General features: G+C 42.8%; 1 protein-coding gene across 4 annotated transcripts in view; it reads left to right on the top strand.

The window, feature by feature from the left end:
• LOC122559526 (metabotropic glutamate receptor 8) overlaps window positions 1-24045 on the top strand; it is a 447166-nt gene that overhangs the window by 332082 nt on the left and 91039 nt on the right. For all 4 annotated transcript variants that reach the window (XM_043709129.2, XM_043709130.2, XM_043709131.2 and 1 more), the window contains exons 8-9: window positions 20899-21038; window positions 22190-23125. In XM_043709129.2, the coding sequence (XP_043565064.1) occupies window positions 20899-21038; window positions 22190-23125 (1076 nt within the window). The remainder of the gene's footprint in view (window positions 1-20898; window positions 21039-22189; window positions 23126-24045) is intronic.

Genomic DNA, 24045 nt, shown 5'->3' with positions numbered 1-24045 from the left:
TATTTTTCTAGCTCTTAAAGATGGGAGATTCTTTAATCCAAATTGACTTTTCATCATCTTTCTTAGATCCACAGTTTTAATTAATCTTTCACTCCTATAAACTTCTGCATGCCTATGTCTTTCATTCTGCTCTAAGCTACTTTTGGTTTTAAACTTTATATCTATCCCTCCACAACTATTGTATTTTACCTCTCTACTATTAACAAACAGATCCTTACACTTTCCATAATGACATACAATTGCATGGTAGATATTTTTCATGGTAGATATGTATAAATGGTTTTACAAAGGTGTCATCACTTGTTTGAATACTTATATATAACTATAGCTTTGTTGATCATATGCCTACCCTTAATGTATTTTTTTAAAGAGGGCCATCAAATTATAAACTCCTCAGCTTTCAACACAATTAAGATGGTCACTTGGGTAATAAATCTTTACATTATTGTAGGTATTGTTCTGTATTCTGCTTTTTGGGGGATGGGGGGCAATGTATTTTCAGTGTAAATTCCTATGTCAAATTCAACTTTGACACTTCCTTTATTAGTTTGATTTAAGAAAGACTCCAACGGTGTCCCCAGTGGTGGCACAGTGGTTAGCACTGCTATCTTACAGCACCAGAAACCCACGTTCAATTCCCGCCTCAGGCAACTGTCTGTGTGGAGTTTGCACATTCTCCTCATGTCTGTGTGGGCTTCCTCCCACAGTCCTAAAAACAAAAGTGTATGCCAGGTGAATTGGCCATGCTAAATTGCCCGTAGTGGTAGGGGAATGGGTCTGGGTGGGTTGCTCTTCGGAGGGTCGGTGTGGACTTGTTGGGCCGAAGGGCCTGTTTCCACACTGGAATTAATCTAAACACTACATTATAACATATCAAGTTAGCCTTTTTCAAAAGAAGAAGGCATTCTTGTTTTCATGACTATCATTTGACTCCTAATTCTGTGACTCCATTATCTTAATGGTCTTAATAAATGAATTAGCAGCTACATATATTACCACATGACACTATTTTATGTAGGTAAAAACAATGACTGCAGATGCTGGAAACCAGATTCTGGATCAGTGGTGCTGGAAGAGCACAGCAATTCAGGCAGCATCCGCCTGTCCTCGGATGCTGCCACTATTTTATGTAGGCAAAGGGAATTTGTACCTACATTATACTATTTTCATGGGAAAAGAAAAGGGATCTGGAGACCACCAATCTCTGCTGTACTCCCATGGTAACACCCTGACTCATCAGAGTCTATGTACCTGCTCTGAGAAATATGTAACTGTTCCTGCTGCATATCCATGCCAGCAAAGGCCCAACCAATCAGCACCCTCCTCCCATGCTGTGCAACTTGGTGTCCCTTTTTGTGAAGTCTGTTTCTTGTTTCCTACTCCTGATGAATGCAAGGCAAAAAGCTATGACTTCTTGTGTGATAATAGCAATGTATAAATGGCTTTATAAAGATGTCTTCACTTGTTTGAGTACTTATAAATCTGTTAGATTAGACCACTAGCAGGAATATTTATAATACTTATCATCTGTCAACTGGATTAATAATAAAAGCAGGGATAGTTAAGGTGGAATTACTTCTGCAAGGCTCAAATCTTGAAGGATCTTCCATATTTTCTTTCTAACCGGATTGGTATCCTGGTTAATAACCACCCATCAGGGACCTTTCACCAATATGGTAAGACTGACTATACCTGCAACTAAATCAGCCAATGAATCACATGTGAATGCACCTCATTACCAGCAGGTCCACATGGAGGTAAATCCACTATGACTCAAATGAAATAAACAGTCATCAGCTCTCTCACCAATTAAAGAGATTATCTACTAGTTAAAAGGTAGTTGGTGGATGATATCTTGCTGCTGAAATTCCAAATGGCTGTGATGCCTTGCTTAACTGTTTCTAGTATTAAGAATGAGAAAGTGAAGGGCTGTTTTGCTGACTTTAAGGTTTCTTCATAATTCAATTGTTCTATCAGGCATAGATGCACTAGTAGGATTTTTGTTTGAAATAGATATGACTGGGAGGATAAACAGAAGTCAAACAGACCAGGACAAACTGCAAGGCGGGGGGGGGGGGGGGGGATGGAAAATAGCTCTCAAAAGGAGGAAGTTTCTGCCTAGGATAATCAGCGAGCAATTCTCTTCCATGAAACCTCAGCAAAGGTCAATGTTTGTGGCGCGATTCTTTGCTAAGGAGGTCATCGCTGAAATATGTCAACTTCCATAGCCAAATGCAAAATAATGGGACTTGTTATATTTGGGAAACTTGGTCGACATGAATGAGTTGGACCAAAGGGTTTGTTTCTGTGCTATGTGATTCTGTGTTGCTATGACTCTACTTGAGCCTCAGAAAAGGGCTTGTTCCAATCTCTCTCGCTCTCTCGCTCTCCCTCTCTCTCTCTCACACACACAGACACACACAGACACACACAGACACACACAGACACACACAGACACACACAGACACACACAGACACACACACACACCTGTAGGTTCATGGTATATGCTGCATGCAGTGCCACTACTTTGCCATCATGAAGGAACAGTCCTTGCCAGACACTACATGCAGAGCTGGGTAAAAACAATGACTGCATATGCTGGAAACCAGATTCTGGATTAGTGGTGCTGGAAGAGCACAGCAGTTCAGGCAGCATCCGACGAGCAGCAAAATCAACGTTTCGGGCAAAAGCCCTTCATCAGGAATAAAGGCAGAGAGCCTGAAGCGTGGAGAGATACGCTAGAGGAGGGTGGGGGTGGGGAGAAAGTAGAATAGAGTACAATAGGTGAGTGGGAGAGGAGATGAAGGTGATAGGTCAGGGAGGAGAGGGTGGAGTGGATAGGTGGAAAAGGAGATAGGCAGGTAGGACAAGTCCGGACAAGTCATGGGGACAGTGCTGAGCTGAAAGTTTGGAACTAGGGGAAGGGGAAATGAGGAAACTGTTGAAGTCTACATTGATGCCCTGGGGTTGAAGTGTTCCGAGGTAGAAGATGAGGCGTTCTTCCTCCAGGCGTCTGGTGGTGAGGGAGCGGCGGTGAAGGAGGCCCAGGACCTCCATGTCCTCGGCAGAGTGGGAGGAGGAGTTGAAATGTTGGGCCACGGGGCGGTGTGGTTGATTGGTGTGGGTGTCCCGGAGATGTTCCCTAAAGCGCTCTGCTAGGAGGCGCCCCGTCTCCCCAATGTAGAGGAGACCGCATCGGGAGCAACGGATACAATAAATGATATTAGTGGATGTGCAGGTAAAACTTTGATGGATGTGGAAGGCTCCTTTAGGGCCTTGGATAGAGGTGAGGGAAGAGGTGTGGGCACAGGTTTTACAGTTCCTGTGGTGGCAGGGGAAGGTGCCAGGATGGGCGGGTGGGTTGTAGGGGGGGTGTGGACCTGATCAGGTAGTCACGGAGGGAACGGTCTTTGCGGAAGGTGGAAAGGGGTGGGGAGGGAAATATATCCCTGGTGGTGGAGTCTTTTTGGAGGTGGCGGAAATGTCGGCGGATGATTTGGTTTATGCGAAGGTTGGTAGGGTGGAAGGTGAGCACCAGGGGCGTTCTGTCCTTGTTACAGTTGGAGGGGTGGGGCCTGAGGGCAGAGGCCTTCTTACGGTTGGAGGGGTGGGACAAAGGAGGAGAAAGTGAATGCGAAAGAAGAGATGGTGGGAGAGGAAAGGAGATGGCAACTTGGATTATCACTTTCTGCTCGGCCTGTGCATTAACTCAGTTCAATAAAGTCAGCCAAACCTCAATCTGAACTTCTCATTCCCGAACAGCCCCCCACTCCTTGCCTATTCACTCTCACTGATGATCATATCATCCTCTTGGCCGAAATGCGAAACTAAAATTCATCGTAACATAAACATTTTAAACTCAATGTACCTATTGTGTTGGTGTCTAGGCTTGCCCGGTGCTCTCTGAAAGTACTACCCTAACGACTGTTGCCGAGCTGTTGAATGGCTGCTAAGTTTCAATGAAGGGGCCTACGTTGCTGAATGAACTTGAGCAACTGAGGGCTTGGAAGGCCCATCTTTGGAGTGCAGCATCTGAACAATGTGTGGGTAGCAATGGGTGGCTACAGAGTAGGCAGGCTGTCAAATAGATAACAGCAAGGGCACTGCTTGGGGCACACTTTAATCCCCAAAAAAGCTTTGAACAGCTTTGTGCTTCATGGAGTTAGTGTAACTGCCCCAGGCCCAAGTCTTAGCAACATGTTGGATGGTAGATCACTGTGACATTCTGCAAACTCTATTGAACACTACTGTCTTTGGCCATAATGACAGTTTTAAGTACACTCTTCTTGACATGGTTTGAACATATTGGAAAGCTAATCTTCCCAAAACAAAAGCTTGGCAGTCAGTGAAGAGAGAACATTCAATTTACAGATCGAGGTGGGCTTATTATGTTCTACAAGCACACATCAGTACAGTTCTTGGAAAATACAGAGATGAGTCACATTAGAGTGGCTGATCTTCATTTTTTAACACAATGAAATCTGAAAACTTGAAAATACAAAAATGTGGGGACTCACTATTGGTAATGTGTCAGAAATCATCAGCAACATCTTTTGATAGAAGTGGTAGAAATAGAGTTTTTTTTATTTCATTGTTCAAGACAAGCTTGAACAGATTTTCCACAGGATTATATTAAAACCAAATCTTTCTCATTGGCTGTGTTTAATCGTAAAGTTCCACAAAATCTTAAAAACTAAGAAGATTACAAATATTTCCCAAAAGCAAAAATACCCAACAAGATTTTTAAATGTCGTTGTATAAATATCAGTACCCTGCATACTATAGCTTAATGCTCCCATTTATATGAAATTGATTGGTCTTTCATTCTGATAGAACAAAAATCCAATTCACAGCCTGCAAAGTGAGGGTCAATGTAATCAGTAAGTGTTTTCTCACCTCTGAGTTTGAAGGTTGCAAGTTCAAGATTTATTCCAGCTTTTGCAGGCATAGTCACTGATAGCACTTCAGTGAAGTAATCTGAGAGTGTTCATTGCTAGAGTTAATAATGCTGAAATTGCATAGCTTCTGAAAAGAAGCACTGGGATCAAGATACATGACTAACCATGAAAGCACCAAATGTGTCTTTGAATAGAGTGTTGTGAATTAGGTGAGTAATGAAATCTTAATTCTGTTTGTATTTTGCATTGAATACTTATCTGTAATTTATTGTTCAAATTCTAAATAGAGATATATGCATGTCTCTATTTGGGAGCAATAAAGCTAAGTAATTGAAGAAACAAGGCTTACATTAGTTGTCCTATTCCTGGGGCTAAGCTACCTCAGAGCATATACACAGAGCCTTCTCTGTGCAACCTAGTTTGGAGTATAACTTTAACAAAGTTCTGAGCTAAGGGAGTAAAAGACTTAGGGACAGGATTAGTTCCTTTGCTTTGCTTTTTCCAACTTGTTCACCCTTTAGTAATTGCTTCACAGTCCCCTTTAGAGGAAGCAAATGTTTGGTGAATACCTGATAAATGATTACAATTTAATCTATTTTCATGTTTTGGAATAGTATTGAAACTGATGCTAAAGTATATAAAAGAGGAAAAATAAATAACTGAATAAAAGAATTTGGTGAGGTGAAGTCAAGTGGTATTATCACTAGACTGTTAATCCAAAGACCTAGGAATGTTCCGGGATCCAGGTTCGAATTCCATCATGGCAGAGGGTGGAATTTGTATTGAATAACAGAAAAAATCTGGAATTAAAAGTCTATGGACCATGAATCTATTGTTGATTGTCAGGAAGGCTGATCTGGTTCGCTAATGTCCGTTAGGAAAGGAAACTGCCATCGTTAACCTGGTCTGGTCTACACATGACTCCAGACTCATGGCAATGCGATTGACTCTTAACAGCCCTCTGGGCAATTAGGGATGGGCAATGAAGCTGGCCTAGTCAGCGATGCCCTCATCCCGTGAATGAATAAAGCAAAACTTGTGCTCAGACACTTACATAGGCTAAGAGAAAGTGAGGACTGCAGATGCTGGAGATCAGAGTCGAGAGTGTGGTGCTGGAAAAGCACAGCAGGTCAGGCAGCATTCGAGGACGAGGAGAATTGACATTTCGGGTAACAGCCCTTCATCAAGGACTCTTGCCTGAAACTTTGATTCTCCTGCTTTTCAGTGATTTTCCAGCACTGACATAGGCAGTCTGCTAAGTCCTTTATGGTTTTGCTCCTCCTAATCTCCTCTAACCCCACCAGCCTTTAAAATATCTGCCCTCTACTTCTCATCTCTTGAGCATCCCTGAATTTAATCACCTCACAATTGGTTGCCTTGTCTTCAGATGCCAAACTCTAAACTCTGGAATTCCTACCCTAAACCTCACCCTGTCTCTACCTGTCTTTCCTTCTTTTAGCAAACCCATTTTAATCAAGCAATGGCCCATCTGCCCTATTATCTCTTTTTGTGACTTGGTATCACATTTTGTTTGACAACTCAATTGTAAGACACCTTGGGACATTTTATGACATGAAAGGCACTATATAAATACCAGTTACATTTCCTCTTCCCACTATAACTTTACCCTTGTACCTTTTTCATTTTAAGATGCACAAGAAGTGCAACATTGTCATGTAATGCAGGACACTGACAAGGATATGTGATTTCATACTCACAGGCACCAGCTCGGGTATTGGCACATACCTAAGAGGATATATAGAGGAAGATCTACATATTGTGAGACTACTGCCACATTACCAATAGCAAGTCCCACATTTTTGTAACTTCAAGTTTTCAGATTTCATTGTGTCACAGAATGAAGATCAGACACTCTAATGTGACTCATCTCTGTATTTTCCAAGAACTGTATTGATGTGTACTTCTAGAACATAATAATAAGCCCACCTTGATCTGTAAGTTGAATGTTCTCTCTTCACTGACTGCCAAGCTTTTGTTTTGGGAAGGTTAGCTTTCCAACATTTTCGAGCCATGTAAAGAATAGTGTACTTAAAACTGTGAAGCATCACCTTGCCTTTAGGAACATATTATTTCTTACATTGTTGTGAGCTGTCACAATGAATGAAGAAATGCTTTGTTTACACAAGGCATCAATACTGCAGGGCTCATATTCTTTTTCAGCCTGTTTCTTGTGTTGGTGCTTTTGTTGAGAAACTAAGTGTTGATTTCTGACCAACATTTTGGACTGTACTTTCTTCACATACTTTAGGAGGGAGTTTTAACCTGTCATGGAGAGAGCGTTTCTGAGCACATGGCAGGTTAAAGTAACTGCAACGATTGGGAAATTAGAAACAATGGACCAATTTTCAACTTTAAATTGAGTGTGATCCAGAACATGTGGAAAACCCCTATGGGAAAGGAGGAATCTTCTATTTAAATATGTAAAGTTCTCAGCTGCTGTTTAAACCCAGAATTCTGACTTTAACATCATGGAACTTGCCCGGAAAGCAAAGTGAGACCATGGTAGGATTTAACAGGCTGGACAATAGGCAGGCAAAATATGTTTTAAATAATAATGTATGAGGCATATTGCCTTGCCTACAAGTGTCCTGCTCTGAGACTCTGCCTTCCCTGCTTCAGAGGAGATTTCCAATACCTTGGAGGTCGCTTATGCTACCTTGAATTTTTTTGTCTTTGATCTTCATGATGCTAAGTTACAGATCACGGCGGCATGGTGGCACAGTGGTTAGCACTGCTGCCTCACAGCGCCAGAGACCCGGGTTCAATTCCTGACTCAGGCGACTGACTGTGTGGAGTTTGCACATTCTCCCCGTGTCTGCGTGGGTTTCCTCCGGGTGCTCCGGTTTCCTCCCACAGTCCAAAGATGTGCAGGTCAGGTGAATTGGCCATGCTAAATTGCCCGTAGTGTTAGGTAAAGGGGTAAATGTAGGGGAATGGGTGGGTTACGCTTCGGCGGGTCGGTGTGGACTTGTTGGGCCGAAGGGCCTGTTTCCACACTGTAAGTAATCTAATCTAATCTAATCTAATCTAAAAGATCAGTACTTACCGATTAACCTCCAGCATGGACATCAAGAGGTGCGACAGGACTAGCAAAAGCAGGAGCAGCTGCACCTTTCTCAGTTACCTGTTGCTCCTCAAAACAAAGGAAATGAGCTTGCACTTCCAACTCAAAAGTAGTAATATACCTGACAATGTTCTCAAAGCAGTGCAGATGATTTCAGGCTGTGACCAAGAACCATTGCCTCAGGGAACTCATAGGTTCCCATTAGGTGTTGCAGCCTCATGGAAGAAGATGTCCTGACAAACAGACCAGGTGGGTATTGCCAATGTTAGTGAAGATCATGTCAGCCCTTTTTTTATTCTCTTGGTTCATTCAGGAATCTATTGGTGGTATCAGTTGAATGTCATAGTCTGGTGCGCACAAATGTATCCCCATTTAACTATGTTGGAGTGGCACACGGTGGCTCGGTGGTTAGCAATGCTGCTTCACATCAGGTTCGAGTCCCATCTCGGGCGCCTGTCTGTGTGGAGTTTGCACATCCTCCCTGTCTGCGTTGGTTTCCTCTGGGTGCTCCGGTTTCCTCCCGCAATCCAAAGATGTGCAGGTCAGGTGAATTGACTATGATAAATTGCCCATTGTGCTAAGTGTGTTAGTTAGGGGTAAATATAGGCTAGGGGAATGGGACTGGGAGGGTTACTCTTCAGAGGGTCGGTGTGAACTTGTTGGGCCGATGGGCCTGTTTCCATACTGTAGGGGATCTCATCTGCGTTTGCCAGGTCTCGCATTTACAAGTACTTTTCGACCAACAAGGCCAGCCAGAAAGACCAGGCGCTCTTACTCTCCTTAGGCTTGGAGCTTGGGTGGTCCTGACCGATGCCTTGCATCTCTGCGGTGGCCGATTTTGCCTCAAGGCAGGAAGTGGCATATGGAACTCTGAATAAGGGGTGGGAGAAAGGTCAAGAATTAGAGTGCCCCAGAGTGAGTGCTCCTTCCAGGACCCACCCAGACCTATCTCTAAGCCAAGATATAGAGAGCCCCATGCTGCAGTTCACTGAGGCACTCGATGATCAGCATTCCTCAATCCAGCTAAAGGTAGCAATGTCAGACAGAGCCAGCATGCACTTAACTGATTGCTGCATTTGATGCTCCCTTTCCATGGACGTAGACAACTGCACAAAGGCCTAAGGCATACCTGAGCACTAGACCTGGAACAGCTGACAGGCCTCATACGTTTTCTGGTGCTACTCCAGAAAAGTCCGCTTTGCTAACATTCCTACATTCACAATAAGCTAAGCAGAGCTCAAAGTATCCTGCAACCCTTACTGGGAACTCTTTACTGCTATCCCTTTCATCCCCATATGCTGTTACTCAGTTATGATGTTTTTGATATCACATGACAATCAACCAGCTGTCTTGGTAATCCCACTGAAGTGGATGTCTCTTGGGCTGGTGGACGATGCATACGAGTCCAGTGGTGATGCATCCTCATAAAAAGTGACCTTTTCTGTGTTTGCTTCATCATCCTCGTGCACTGCTCCAAGAGACATTGAAAGGGTCTATGGGAGATGAAAGACATGAATTAGCACTGACAAGGTGAGAGGCTTTGCCATTAAGGTGCGTATGATCATATTTCACAGGGTAATGAGATCAAATCAACATGAGTGGTGCTGTGTGCAATGTGGATGTGTGAGATTTAATTCTGTTATCTGGTAGCTGGGAGGTTGTCATCTTTCCATTACTGATGGACATGCATACAGGGACCAGGCCTCCCTCCAGCACTCCCTCCTCTGGATCCGTCAAGGTGGCTAGAACCTGAGGGCCACCTTCAGCTCTACACCCATCCCCTTCTGCAAGGAGAGAAAGGCCAAAGCCATGAGTGTGAGCTGTTCTGAAGAACCGGGGGGACAATAGTTGCGGAGGATAACTCTGAGGGATGGATCTGACACAGAAATAAATTGAAGGTGAACGTCAGTGGTCAAGTGGGATTGGAGGAAATGTCTCGACAGAGATGGATAATGACATGAGAAGGCAAGTGGGGTGGTTGTAGATGAATTTCACACGCCACATACCTTTCCTGCCCAGCCCAGAAAAAGCACAGCAAAAACCGTTCTAACTGGAGTTGCCTTGTATACTTCATTATTGGGGCTGAAAATGTGTTGCTGGAAAAGCGCAGCAGGCCAGGCAGCATCCAGGGAACAGGAGAATCGATGTTTCGGGCATAAGCCCTTCTTCAGGAATGAGGAAAGTTTGTCCAGCAGGCTAAGATAAAAGGTGGGGAGGAGGGACTTGGGGGAGGGGTGTCGGAAATGTGATAGGTGGAAAGAGGTCAAGGTGAGGGTGATAGGTCAGACTGGGGTGGGGGCGGAGAGATCAGGAAGAAGATTGCAGGTTAGGAAGATGGTGCTGAATTCGATGGATTAGAGTGAGACAAGGTGGGGGGAGGGGAAATGAGGAAACTGGTGAAATCCGAGTTCATCCCTTGTGGTTGGAGGGTTCCTAGGCGGAAGATGAGGCGCTCTTCCTCCAACCGTCGTTTTGTTGTGGTCTGGCGATGGAGGAGTCCAAAGACCTGCATATCCTTGGTGGAGTGGGAGGAGGAATTGAAATGTTGAGCCACAGGGTGGTTGGGTTGGTTGGTCCGGATGTCCCAGAGGTGTTCTCTGAAACGCTCCGCAAGTAGCCGGCCTGTCTCCCCAATATAGAGGAGGACCAGTACATATAGTTGGGGACCAGTACATATAGTTTAAAGTGTTCCTGGTTTTTTTATTGTTTTGCTTTCTGGGAGGTCAGGTGATCAAACATCTTGCAGCATTGGATCCATGAGGAAAACACCACACTTCTTTCACTGACCTCTTCTGCAACTTTGATCCACACTTGCCTGCTCTCTGAAGCAAACTTCTTCCTTGCAACCACAGGGGTCAGTATCAGTCCAGCATGCCTTGCAGCCTGAACTTTCATCTCCAGAGTCAGGTCACTGAAACATGATGCTGCCTTGTCCCTTTGAACCTCCTTCTGTTCACACTGCATCTCTATCAATAAACCTCTATCCTCTTTCAATGTGGATCCTCATAGGGATCCTATAAGTAATGGAGCTGAAATGAGTCTGCAGTAGGATTTTATGAAGTGCACTTGTTCTACTTGGTTGGGAAACCAGGCATTTGTTGCAAGTTGAGTGTCAGCATGGAAGCCATTTTGTTGGCTACGGCTTCCCTCCCGGTTAAGGAATTATTTTGCTCAAGTGCCCCTCACCCCAGCAGAACAATTTATTCGGCAAGTTAGCTGTGGCTGTCTCACAGCTGCCTCGCATAGCTCTTACTATGAGATAATGCTAAAGTGTAGCTTATCTGTTCAAGGTTCCACAGTTGGCCTGCTCAATGTTTCCCCACTGTGATGTATTGTTAGAGCATGTAGCTTAGTTGTTCAAGCTTACTTAGCCCTGTCAATTAGTTTCGGTGTATTGCCAATGTGTGTAATTCTTCTAGTTAAGGACGCCTGTCCTACATTTGTTGTGGATCCCTGCAACAAGTGTTAGGTGATAACTTTCACTTCTGTCCACTTGTCAAATGTGTAGCATTAATTAGAGCTGACCCCTGATTTGGTACCTCCTCAGACCATCCTGACACTTTATAATTAATGGTCAGCCTGTGTGTCAGCCCGAGTATTGTTTTCTATATAATCCTGTAACTTTCTGCTGTCCTCCGGAGTTCTGCCGAGCCATACTTAGGACAGTGGTCTCCCCGTGATGCATCGTTTAATAGACTGGTCAATACTCAAGGTTTGTCTCTCGAGATTTTCTTCAACAGTCTGCATTAAAAAGTATATAAAATACAGACGCTGCTGGGTTTTCAATGTGTTGAGTGCCTATGGTATCTCCAACCCATCCTGCCCTAAGTGCATCTGAAAATTAAAATTCAGCCCCTAATTTCTGCCCACAGAATAGAGGCATGCAGGGTGATGGTGAGCAGTGAAGAGTTTTTCTCTTCCTTTTCCTGTTCGGCTGAATCCTGCCCCTGCACTAACTTATGTTTACAGAAATTAGGGATTTATTTACCATTTCAAAACTTTTAAGGTTGTCTCCTGGTGGAATTGCGAAAAACCAAGGGTGCTTCTGAAAAATGAAATGTGAAACATGGTTGAACATCTCCTGTTTTAGGCAGCACCTTCATTAGTGCAGCACTCCCCTTAGCATTGCTATGAAGAAAAAGCCAATTAATAACGGTTTGTATCTCTCTGTGAGAATCTGTTTAGATACCTTTGGCACCCTTGTTAGAGTGCCACAATACTAATAAAGAAGATTCTGTTGTATAATATCTTAATGCCCTTTTTTATTCCTAAATCTACTGCCTTACTTGATATTTCCTTCCTTATTTAGCGCCACTGATTGACACAGAAATGAAGAAATAATGTTCCCAACTTTTGATTGCCAGAGTACCATGTAATCTACATGACAATTCACTTTTATTGAGAGCTGATTTTGTACACAGCAAATAAAAATAATTGAGTCGCAACTTGCACTTGTCAAGAACATATGAGATGATGAATGACTCCAACATTTATTTAAATGTGATTATAAGTAAAGGTGCTTCATCAGAAGACACATATTTATTGCTTTCTGCTGTTTGGGCAAATGGCATTTCTATTATAAATAACATATGATGTATATAAGATTATCATAGAGCTCCCAGATAATTCATGTATTTGTCCAGTATTTCATTGCTTTCACAGAAGTGAGAATACATGAAGATGAGAGTAAATACTCGCTGTAATATGTAATGTAATATCCATGCCTCCATGTGTATACTTCAAACTCTTTTTTTTCCCTTACGGAGTCTTGTTTTGTTTCCTCCTCAGCTCTCTGTGTGGGAGAGAAGTTAGACTTCCTCACACTTGTTTTCCATTGAGTCCCAAGACTGAATTTTGAGCTGAATTTGAGTATCCTGGTTAGGGGGAGGGGTGGGCACTGACCTTGATTTCTTTTTCTCCTCTATAACCATTAATTTTCTGTGTTTTCCTGCACCCTTCAGTTCCTTTGCTTTTCTTTCCCTCCATGTCATTCTAACTTCTAATTTAAGTCAAGATGAAAATGGAGGTGGTCTTCCATCGTGCACTGTTCCAGCAGTGGGATGACAGATAAAGCAAACCGACTCAAAGTGAAACAGGTGCCTGGCCTCTCAGAGACCTACACGACTTGATGGGTTTCTTTAAAATTACCACACAATCACTTCCCTTCTCTCCAAGAATCATGGTCATTGCTGAGGCATAGAAATCATCTTTGAATGCTTTTCGCAGACTGTCATGAAACTTCAGAGAATTAATAATAAAGTACTATAGATGGGATGAGGTATGGGTTTAATGTTTTCAGTACTCAGTAACAACTGAATTGTTAAATAGCTTGAGTGTCTAATTTCCTGTCACTAGGGGAGCGCTACAGAATTGACAAATTTTAAAATCTGTTGTTGATGGTGGGAGTTTAATTTCAATTACATTTGTGGTTATTTCCTCAATTCAAATCAATTGCAGTGGGTCATAATCGAGAGTTCTTATAATACACAATTGATATACTGTAAAATAACCCCTACATACAACCTAGAGTAACATGTGACTTGATAACTTACAAAAGGTTGAAAAATTAGGCCAAAATAATTTCAAATACTGTATTGCAATTTAAAATGTCTTCATCAAAATGGCAGTGGTATTCATTCTCCATAACTATTGTGGCTGAAAATGCTTTAGAGAAATGCCATAGCACCTTCCCAACAGCTGTAACTATACTTACTTATGAAATAACTGCACAGAGGCCGCTGTCCCATCACCAAGTCACCTTTATTTACATGTGCACAGTACACTCGTTGTGGCCAGCCAGCTCAGACTCAGTCCCTGAAGTCAGGAAACTCTCTGAATCTCTGGCTTATTTTTTAAAATTTTATTAAACAATTCGCAACTTACAAAACAATTAACATTAACAGCTGTATACAGAGAAACAGCAATTTTACAAGGGAGAGGAGCAGCAAAGCCAGGCCCCAAACCCTACCGTTCAACCAGTTTACAGGGAAATGAGGAGCCTCAAACCCCAGTTTCAATCATTACAAAACAGTAACAATGACATTTGTACACACAAGACAGTCTAATTACATAAGAAACAGTGCATACAATATAGACCGCAGAAACCCAGCAAGCCCCTGTCCCTACCATCTTCCAGCTACTCTAAGGCAACCCACCCTACACACCTTCTGGCTCTCGGTCCACCCCATGTCCCTTCCAGTTCTCGGTCCGCCCTGACATACCTTTTGACCACCTCTAGGACAGCCCGCCCCGCTACCTGCCCAGGGTGACAGCAGTCAGATCGGCCGACCCACCTTCCGGCTTCACTAACCACCCTCAACACCTTCCGACCACCTCGAGGACAGCCCGCCCCAGTACCCGCCCGGGGTGACAGTGCTGAGGACGGCCTACCCAACATCCAGTTCCCGGTCTGCCCCTACATACCATTGGGCTCTCAACTACCCCAATGCGCCGTCTGGCCTGTGGACTGCCCTGACACACCTACCGGCCACCTCTTGGACAGCCCGTCCCGATTACCTCTTCTCGGGACAACAGCGCTCAGAACGGCCTACCCACCTTCTGGCTCTCGGGGCGACTGGCATCAGGGTGGCCTACCCACCCTCCAGCTTTCGGGACAGCCTTCCAACCTTCAGTTTCACTAGATGGCCTACCCACCATCCAGCTCTCGGGGTGACAGCTTTCAGGATGACCTATGAGCCTTCTAGCTCACAATAAGGCCTGTCAGACTCAGGGACACAGAAGACAGTGCACATGATAACCCCAACAAACAACATAACAGACTCAATTATCAGCAAACAGAGTCCATTCTGGTACACAGAGTCAAATACCATAAACAGTTCTCTTCAAAATGTAGAGTCCACTCCCAGGAACAGAGTCCACTCCAGTATACAAGGTGCATTGTCAGAAATGGAGTCCACTCCAAACTGCAGAGTCCATTGCTAAAAACAGAGTCCACAACCAAGGGCAGAATCCGCTCCTGAAGGCAGCAAATGCACACCCAACAGCACACAGGTATTCAATCTCCATAGAATCCTAGCCCATCCATAGAAAACTGGGCCCACTCACAGAAACATAGCACATTGTAAAGTTTCAGTTAACTCATGGGACTTTGGTCCACTCCCAAAGGCATATCCACTCCAAAACTCCAGGATACAGCAAGTGCTCACCTCCCAGCACACACACGGTGTTTAGTCTTCAGAGGCCCAGTCCCAGGCTAGGCCTCGCCATAGGAACAGCTCCTCTGGTAAGATGTATTTTCACAAAGGCTCAGTCCAAACACCAAAAAAACAGTGACGACACATATGTAAAACAAAGAAAACTAGAGTCCAAGCGCTAAGCCCTGCCACAAAATCAACGTTGTCCTTTTCTCAAAAGTAAAAGAGAAAAGAGTGACACATAGGCTGTAATGAGCCAGTGAAACAACAATCCCCTAATGAGAACTGAGTTACTCCTGAAACACATTGTGTGGATCAGGCAATTTAGAAATCAGTCCTCACTAAAGGAATACCAGTTCACAAACTGGCTAAATAATTCAGCAAGTTCAGTAATCAGGCTTCGCCAACCCCCCCCCCCCAACCCCCCCCCCCCCAAAAAAAAAGCAGAAACCAACAGTAACAGTAACACACTGACTGTGGCCCAGCCAGCACAGAGTCAGTCCCCTAAATTGAGAAGACTCTGAATCTCCTGTTTATATCAGTCAGCCAGGTCTCCCTGACTGTCCCAGGTTAACAACTCCAATCAAGGACCTCAAATTCAATAAGATCAAACTGGTTCTGATCTCTACAACTTTCACATTTTCCTTTCATTATTTTCCTTTCCTTTCTATTGATCAGCTTGCACAACTTGTGCTAACCAGCCCTCATAATTAAGGTAACCTGTAAGGAAGATATTTCATACAAAGTTTGCTTCAGTTGACTAAGGTTAATTTGAGAAGGAAATGTAATTTACTCCAGGTAACTCCTCTTCCACTGCCAATTGTCTGAACTCAAACTCTCTCCTGCTGAGTAATGTTGCTGATCTGTCTATGGGATGCTGAACTACTCACATCATCAGTTGGAGCACCAGCTTTCCCAGGGAGTTTGACCTTATAAATTCAGAACTGTTTACGGCTGGCACATCAGTTAGCATGAATACGTATTGATTGCTCCTCACACAATAATCATCAGCAACTAGACAATCCATTCTGCTATAACGCAGTAGTTCCATTCTCATGCAATCCCATGTTATAAGAAAATTGCAGAATAGCAGCACCATTTAAACTAATGGGGCCAGAATCGCATTCTCACCAATACACGCTTTAAAAGTTCGCGCTTTAGAAACAGTGTGCCAATTTGCCAATCGTGTTATAGCTAATTTGCGTTAACAAATGCGCGCTATAGCAGAATGGCCTGTACTTGGTCCTTGTATCTTGTAACAGATTCAATCTTCTACCAACTACTCACACAAACCTGTGATCTGACAGTTTAAGATGGTTTTATGGAGCCATGCAAATCTCCATCCTGCTTTGCAGAAACCAATATTAAATGCAGATAGTTCACTGCATAATTTTGGGTGGATCTCAGGTAATTTTAAAAACAGATGCTCTGGCAAATGTTACTTTTCTCGTGTAAGTTTGTTCAAACAATTCTTTAGCTGTAGCTTATTTTGATGTTTGATTTCCTGACAAAATTGCAAGGGTATTTTCTAATGACTTTAGAATGATTTCAAAACTCTTGCTATGTAAGTGTTTGCCTCTGCCTACCTTAGCTTCACCTACTTTAGATGCTAATTACAATCTATTGATAAAAACAGCCTCTTACTTTCTGCACTCTGGTTTGTTTTGACATTGCATTGTTTCCATCTGTTTGAGTTCCTTGGAATTTAGCTCCAATAATTTACCCTTTATTCCCAATAGACGTCACTACTAACCTGAAGAAACTTTCCACTTTAAACGATGATATAATACTGCAAGTGATTGCACTCAAAAATAGATTATTAACCTGACACAACTGTCAGCAGACTTTGTGCGATATTGTGTACAGCAGTAAATGATCCCAGATGATAGATGGATTATCTTATAGACAGGCACTGTGCACTTGTTCTTATAGCGGTGGCTCCCATGATCTGTTAGGAGAAAGTGAGGGCTGCAGATGCTGGAGATCAGAGCTGGAAAAGCACAGTCGGTCAGTCAGCATCTGAGGAGCAGGAGAGTCAATGTTTTGAGCATAAGCTCGATGATATAGTAGTACAAGTGATTGCACTCAAAAAACGAGTATGGACCTGGCACAACTGTCGTCAGACTTTGTGTGATATTGTGTACAGCAGTAAATGATCTCCGATGATAGATGGATTATCTTACAGGCAGCTGAAAATGTATTGCTGGAAAAGCGCAGCAGGTCAGGCAGCATCCAGGGAACAGGAGAATCGACGTTTCGGGCATAAGCCCTTCTTCAGGCAGGCACTGTGCACTTGGTCCTATTGTTCCTAAGTTCCAGATGAAGGGCTTATGCTCAAAATGTTGATTCTCCTGCTTCTTGGATGCTGCCTGACCTGCTGTGCTTTTCCAGCACCACACCTTTTGGCTCCCATGATTTGTGCTAATGCTGGTTAAACCAGTGTTATTGTGCCCTCATGGGTGCTGCTTGGCATAAGGTCTGGATTCTGGGTATCTGTTCTACACTCCTGACACTGCAGAAGTTAGCTAGATCAATCTTACTTGAGTCTGCTGCATCTCTACATTCTCGAAGAATGATTATTGTCTTCTTCTCAGGAGTTCCTGTAAACTGCTTATTTGCATTCTGATGTAGAAATACTGATGTAGAGGGTTCTCCTACAGTTTTCCATGCCCTCTTAGGCTAAATTGCCCATAGTGTTTGGTGCATTAGTCAGGGGTAAATATAGGGTAGGGGCCTGGGTCTGGGTGGGTTACTCTTCGGAGGGTTAGTGTGGACTTGTTGGGCCAAAGGGCCTGTTTCCATACTGTAGGGAATCTAATCTAATCTAAACTAATCTTGCTCAAGTCTCAAATAATGTGTGACTCTTAATATCAGTTACATTATCAGGTATATCGTAATTCATTCTCATGCACTACCATTGCCAAGTGCTCATTGTTGTGTAAGAGCTTCTGGACCTTGGAGCAAACTTGTGATGATGTCACAGAGCTGCGCATCACTGTGCATAAATAACATAATATGGACAGATTTAGACCACATTACTTTTGACTCTACACGAGCAATTCATCACCTCTGCACCATTCTGGATGGGAAGACTCACATGAGTACAAAGACCTGAATACGTGAAGAAAATACTTTAGTCCCTATGTAATGTAACAATAGCTTTCTATCATTATCTATTGGGGCGGCATGGTGGCTCAGTGGTTAGCACGGCTGCCTCACAGCTCCTAGGACCCAGGTTTGATTCCAGCCTTGGGCAACTGTCGGTATGGAGTTTGCACATTCTGTCTGTGTCTGCACTTTCCTCCAAGGTTGTGCAGGTTAGGTGCATTGGCCATGCTAAATTGCCCATGTGTCCAGGGAAGTGTGCAGCTGGGTGGAATAGCCATGGGGAATGCAGGGTTACTGGGAGAGGAGTGGGTCTGGGTGGTTTGCTCTTCAGAGGGTTAGTGTGGACTTGGTGGACCAAATGGCCTGCTTCCATGCTGTAAGGATACAATGATGAAGTCTATGATCTTATATAGTAGTATTCAGTTTTAATATATAAGAAATAGTATTACTTTGAAGTCTAAGCCTGAAGACAGTTCTTGATTTTTCCTTATCCTCGACCAGTCCGCCTCAAACCCAGACTCGGAGTGCGGCATCAATCCACACAGGAAAACAAAACATCCTCACTATTGCTATGCAACTCATACAGTGCTGCCTGCTCAATCTAATAAGGTGTCATTCACGCTAGAGAGTGGATGTACCCGTACTGGAGCCTGCAACTAGCAGAAAGAATGATACAAAATGCATGAGATGCCGACATATTCTGTAGGCCCCAGAAACCTGCCACAGAATTCAGTGGCCACATGAACAAGGCAGATGTAGGAACGGTGAAACCAGAGACTTCCTTTAAGCTGAGCGCTGTTATACACATTCTTCTGCTGTTTCCACATCCCCCCTCCCCTCCCCAGTAATGAACCAGTTCAAGGTAGATGCTTGTTCCAACCTGAATGGAGGTTTATTTTTAAGGTGAAAGGGATTCTATTCACCTCTTACCTGTCCCCAACATCATCCTCAAGGGGGTGCGGCATCCCCGTTATGGTAAGGCTTGGCTCCAGGGGCATTTACAGTGTTAAAATGAGTGTCTGTAAGAGTTTGGGGATGGGGGAATGTCAATTTATCTAAGTGCTTTGTTGTTGCTTGTCCAGCTGGTGTCAGAACAAATTTTCAAAAAATATAATGAAACCAGCTATCCTTTGCTCTGAGATTAGTTATTAGATGATTGCAAACTATTTCAATTCTAACTCTTCCTGACCTACACAAATATCCTGCATCCAAGACCCATAACTGCTCCAGTCATGGGGAACATGTATCTTGTATTTTGCCTTGCTAAAGAATAATGATAGAAATTGCATCGAATTTTCCCCTCCCTTACAAGCACGTAGTGTTAGGTATAGGGGTAAATGTAGGGGTATGGGTGGGTTGCGCTTCGGCCGGTCGGTGTGGACTTGTTGGGCCGAAGGGCCTGTTTCCATACTGTAATGTAATCTAATAATCTAATTAGGTGGGGGAAAGGGCAAATAATCATAAAATCCTGACAGTGTGGAAACAGGCCCTTCATCCCAACAAGTCCAAGCTGACCCTCCAAAGAATAACCCATACAGACCCATTCCCTTACATTTACCCCTGACTAATGCACCCAACCTACACATCCCAAGACACAACGAACAATTTAACACAGCCAATTCACCTAACGTACACACCCTTGGACTATGGGAGGAAACAGGAGCACCGGGAGGAAACCCACTCAGACATGGAGAGAATGTGCAAACTACACACAGAGAGATGCCCGAGGCTGGAATTGAACCTGGGACCCTGGTACTGTGAGCCAGGAGTGCCAACCACTGAGCCACCGTGCCACCCCCAATTCAGTCAGGTTGGAGAGAGACCAACCTTTCTGCTACCTCAGCAATTCTGGGCAAAAAGTTCCGGGCACTATGTTTCTTACTTTCAACCAATTCAGAGTCTTAAGTGGTCAATTAACCACAACCAGATAACATGCTACTTGTCTGATTTCCTACCTTCCCGGCTGGTGAGAAAAGAATCCTCCTTCCCGTTTGTGGGAGTGGATCCGAAGGGAACTTATATGTCTTACAGCTGACAAGTGAAAATTGAAACCCCCGAGTCAAGGTTGAATTTGAACCACGGGAATAAAAAAAAAATGCTCACTTGTGTCGCTTGCAGCTTTGGAATGCAAGTTTTTGTGTTGATTTTTGTCACTGATGTCATTTGGATCATTGACAAAAATACTTCCTTTACATCAGGGATTGCCCTGGTTTCACACACTTTCTGACACAAAGTAATTCAAATGTAGAGTCAATCTAGGTTTTAACACAGCTGTCACAACCTTCCTTCACCAGTACCTGTGTACTACATTAATACTGTTTTATTTTGACATATTCTCCCAGTAATTGAAAATAAAAATCAGTCACAGAAGATGCAAATTTATCTCACATCATGTTGTACTTAAAGTAATATGTAACTTTGCAACTGTGTAAAATGTATTTCCTGTGATCTGCCTATTCTTCTTGCAGTCAAATGAAAATTAGTTAATTTATGATATTGGATAATGAGTTTGAATTGTGAGATCCATGTCTATTTGCAGAGTCTTCCACCATTCATTCATTCACATATCAAATGATGTATTCCGTGTTGCACATAGTAATCGAATTTTAGTTGTGTTCACTCATGGTTCCCACATGTACTTTGTTTTTGTAGGAAGTGCTGGAACCCCTGTGACGTTCAATGAAAATGGAGATGCTCCTGGACGATACGACATTTACCAGTATCAGGTTTCCAATTTCACCTCTCATGAATATAAGGTTATCGGACAGTGGACTGATTACCTTCATTTGAATGTAAGCAAAAGTTCTTTGTTTCCCCTGAATCTGCATTGAAGTTTTCATTCTGTGGGAAGCTAAACTTCCTTTTTGCAGGCATCTTGTGCATTTGACTCAATAAAGGCTGGATGTTGTCAGATCTAGCCAGACATGAAATATCTTTAATATGCTTTCACCATTCCTTGATGTGCTCAGATTGTGCTCTCATCCTTACTATGATATAAATTTGCTTTTTGGAACATTGGATAATGCGCATTGTCCCATTGTAAGAAATTCATATTATAGCAATAACTTAATTCATCAAATAGAGGATATTACTGTCATTACCAGCCTCTGAGCTGCTCCTTTCCATTGTGAATGATGGATGGGTTAGTAATAAGATCCATTGAGTTAGTAATAATGTCTATGCACAAAGAAAATGCTGTTATTGTTATTACCACCATTTTCTGTGCAGCAATTTTCTGTACTCTGTCAGTCTTTTAACCTAGTCAAAAAGTTTATTTCAAATTCATTTAGAATATTCGTTTTGAAAGTTTGAACATCTCAGCTGAGTCATCTTTACATTGCATTACACTTCAATCTCAGGATGAGAACATTGCTAGACAGGTCGGTGTTTATTGAACACCCAGAGGTGGTCTGGGAAAGTGTCGGCTTGCTCAGCCGTTACAGATGGCAGTTTAAGAGTCAAGCATTTTGGTGTGGGATTGATATCACATTCAGGCCAGACCGAATAAAGATGGCAGATTCCCTCAGTTGTTTCCTTCTCCATCCAACCAAGCTGCTTTGTGTTATGGTGAACAACACACTTCTAATTTTACACATTTTGGAACTGATTTCAAATTCACAGACAGTCATCCGAGATTTTAATCTGTGTTCCCCTGATTACTCATGCAGTGATGTAACCATTACTCCAAACAACATGGAATTATCAAACCTATTGTCAGCAAAGCAGATGAATTAATTGATATTCCTGAATTGTTTGAGCTTGGTGTTGCAAAATTAAAAGATGAAAGATGGGTGATCACATTAATACAATTCAAAATGGGGGCTAGAAGGGGATCAGAGTAGACTCAGGGTGAACTCAGTGTTTGTCTTGAATTTCATTCAGTTCTATACATGGACAGTTATGTAGTTATCACTGAAGGGCTCACTCATTTACCTCTTCACAGGTGAAGAACATGCAATGGAGCAGAGGAGAACACAGGATTCCACAGTCAGTTTGCAGCCAACCATGCAAGTCTGGTGAGAGAAAGAAAACCGTAAAGGGTGTGCCCTGCTGTTGGCATTGTGAACGTTGTGAAGGCTATCAGTACCAGATCGATGAGACAACTTGTCAAATGTGTCCATTTAATAGGAAACCAAATGCGAATGGCACAGACTGCCAACCGATCCCCATAATTAAGCTAGAATGGCATTCACCTTGGGCCATAGTTCCTGTCTTCATAGCTATGCTTGGAATTATAGCCACCACATTTGTTATTGCAACCTTTATTCGTTATAACGACACACCGATAGTAAGGGCATCTGGCCGAGAGTTAAGTTATGTCTTGCTGACTGGAATATTCTTGTGCTATGCTGTAACCTTCCTAATGATTGCAACTCCTGACACAGTTCTTTGCTCTTTCCGACGCATTTTCTTAGGACTGGGCATGTGTTTTAGTTATGCAGCACTGCTCACAAAGACTAACAGAATTCACAGAATATTTGAGCAAGGTAAGACGTCTGTCTCTGCTCCGAGATTTATCAGTCCAGCTTCCCAGCTGGCAATCACCTTTAGCCTAATCTCTCTGCAGCTCCTGGGAGTCTTTATCTGGTTTGCCGTTGATCCTCCGCACACTATTGTAGACTATGGGGAGCAACGAACTGTTGATCCAGAAAAAGCCAGGGGCATTCTGAAATGTGACATTTCCGACCTTTCTCTCATCTGTTCCCTGGGATACAGCATTCTGCTGATGGTCACATGCACTGTGTATGCAATTAAAACAAGAGGAGTCCCAGAGACCTTCAATGAAGCTAAACCTATTGGATTTACCATGTACACCACCTGCATAATTTGGTTAGCTTTTATTCCAATATTTTTTGGCACAGCTCAGTCCGCAGAAAGGGTAAGTGCATTAACATTTTGATAATCTTTGTGTGCCATAACTACAAATGTGTTCCACTTAGTGTTTCGCTGAATTCACCTTTGTAAGTCTACTTTAACCTCTCATCATGTACATAATTGATAAACAATCGTTTTATGTTCTACATGAAATGTTTACTTAATTTTCTAATTGTTTCAGATATATAGGTTTATTATTTCATAAAATATCCTAAATTAAGCTTAGAAGCTCTTGTGCTATTTTGCAAAGTTGGTTCCTGGCTTAAGATAGGTATCGGGTTACAGAACTGTCCAAGAAATAAGATTAATTAACAAAAGAAAAGAGTAATTCTGTTTTTATTTAAGTTTAGGATTTATGTAGTCCCTTCATGTTCTAGATGTGCCAAAGCACCTAATCACCAGAGGATAGCCTTAGTTTTTGTAGTGAAGTCTTTCTTATCATGTAATAAAAAAGTCAGTAAAAAGCAACAACGTCCATTTATATGGCAACTTTAATGTACTAAATACATCTCAAGGTATTCACTTGAGCATTAACAGGTATAATTTGATACTAACTCACACGAAGACATCTAAGAGCAGGTGACCAAAATCTGAGTCAATGAGACAGTTGAGCAACCAAATAGTCTGATTTTAATGCCGGAAAGGAATATTGTGAGAGAATGAAAGGACATGAGAGAATTCCCTGTTCTTCTTTGAATGCTGCCAGTGATCTTTTACCTGTTAGTTAGTCAGCACTTTTGCCTCATCCAAATATTGACCAATATTGCATTTCTGCATTCAGAGCAGATGATGTTTTCACATGCATTGTATAGTCTAAACTTACAATGTTCTAACTCAGCACTTAGAGCACAGGCAATTACTAACAGAGCTGAACTAGCAATGACCAGCTAAGACCAATTAACATGCTGACACCTTTATTATTTT

Source organism: Chiloscyllium plagiosum, unplaced genomic scaffold (genome assembly GCF_037043375.1).
Source record: "Chiloscyllium plagiosum isolate Xiang-an unplaced genomic scaffold, Cpla_swu_hap1 HiC_scaffold_19, whole genome shotgun sequence".
Taxonomy (NCBI): domain Eukaryota; kingdom Metazoa; phylum Chordata; class Chondrichthyes; order Orectolobiformes; family Hemiscylliidae; genus Chiloscyllium; species Chiloscyllium plagiosum.
The sequence above is the reverse complement of the archived record's forward strand: the minus strand, read 5'-3'. Positions and strand labels throughout refer to the sequence as shown.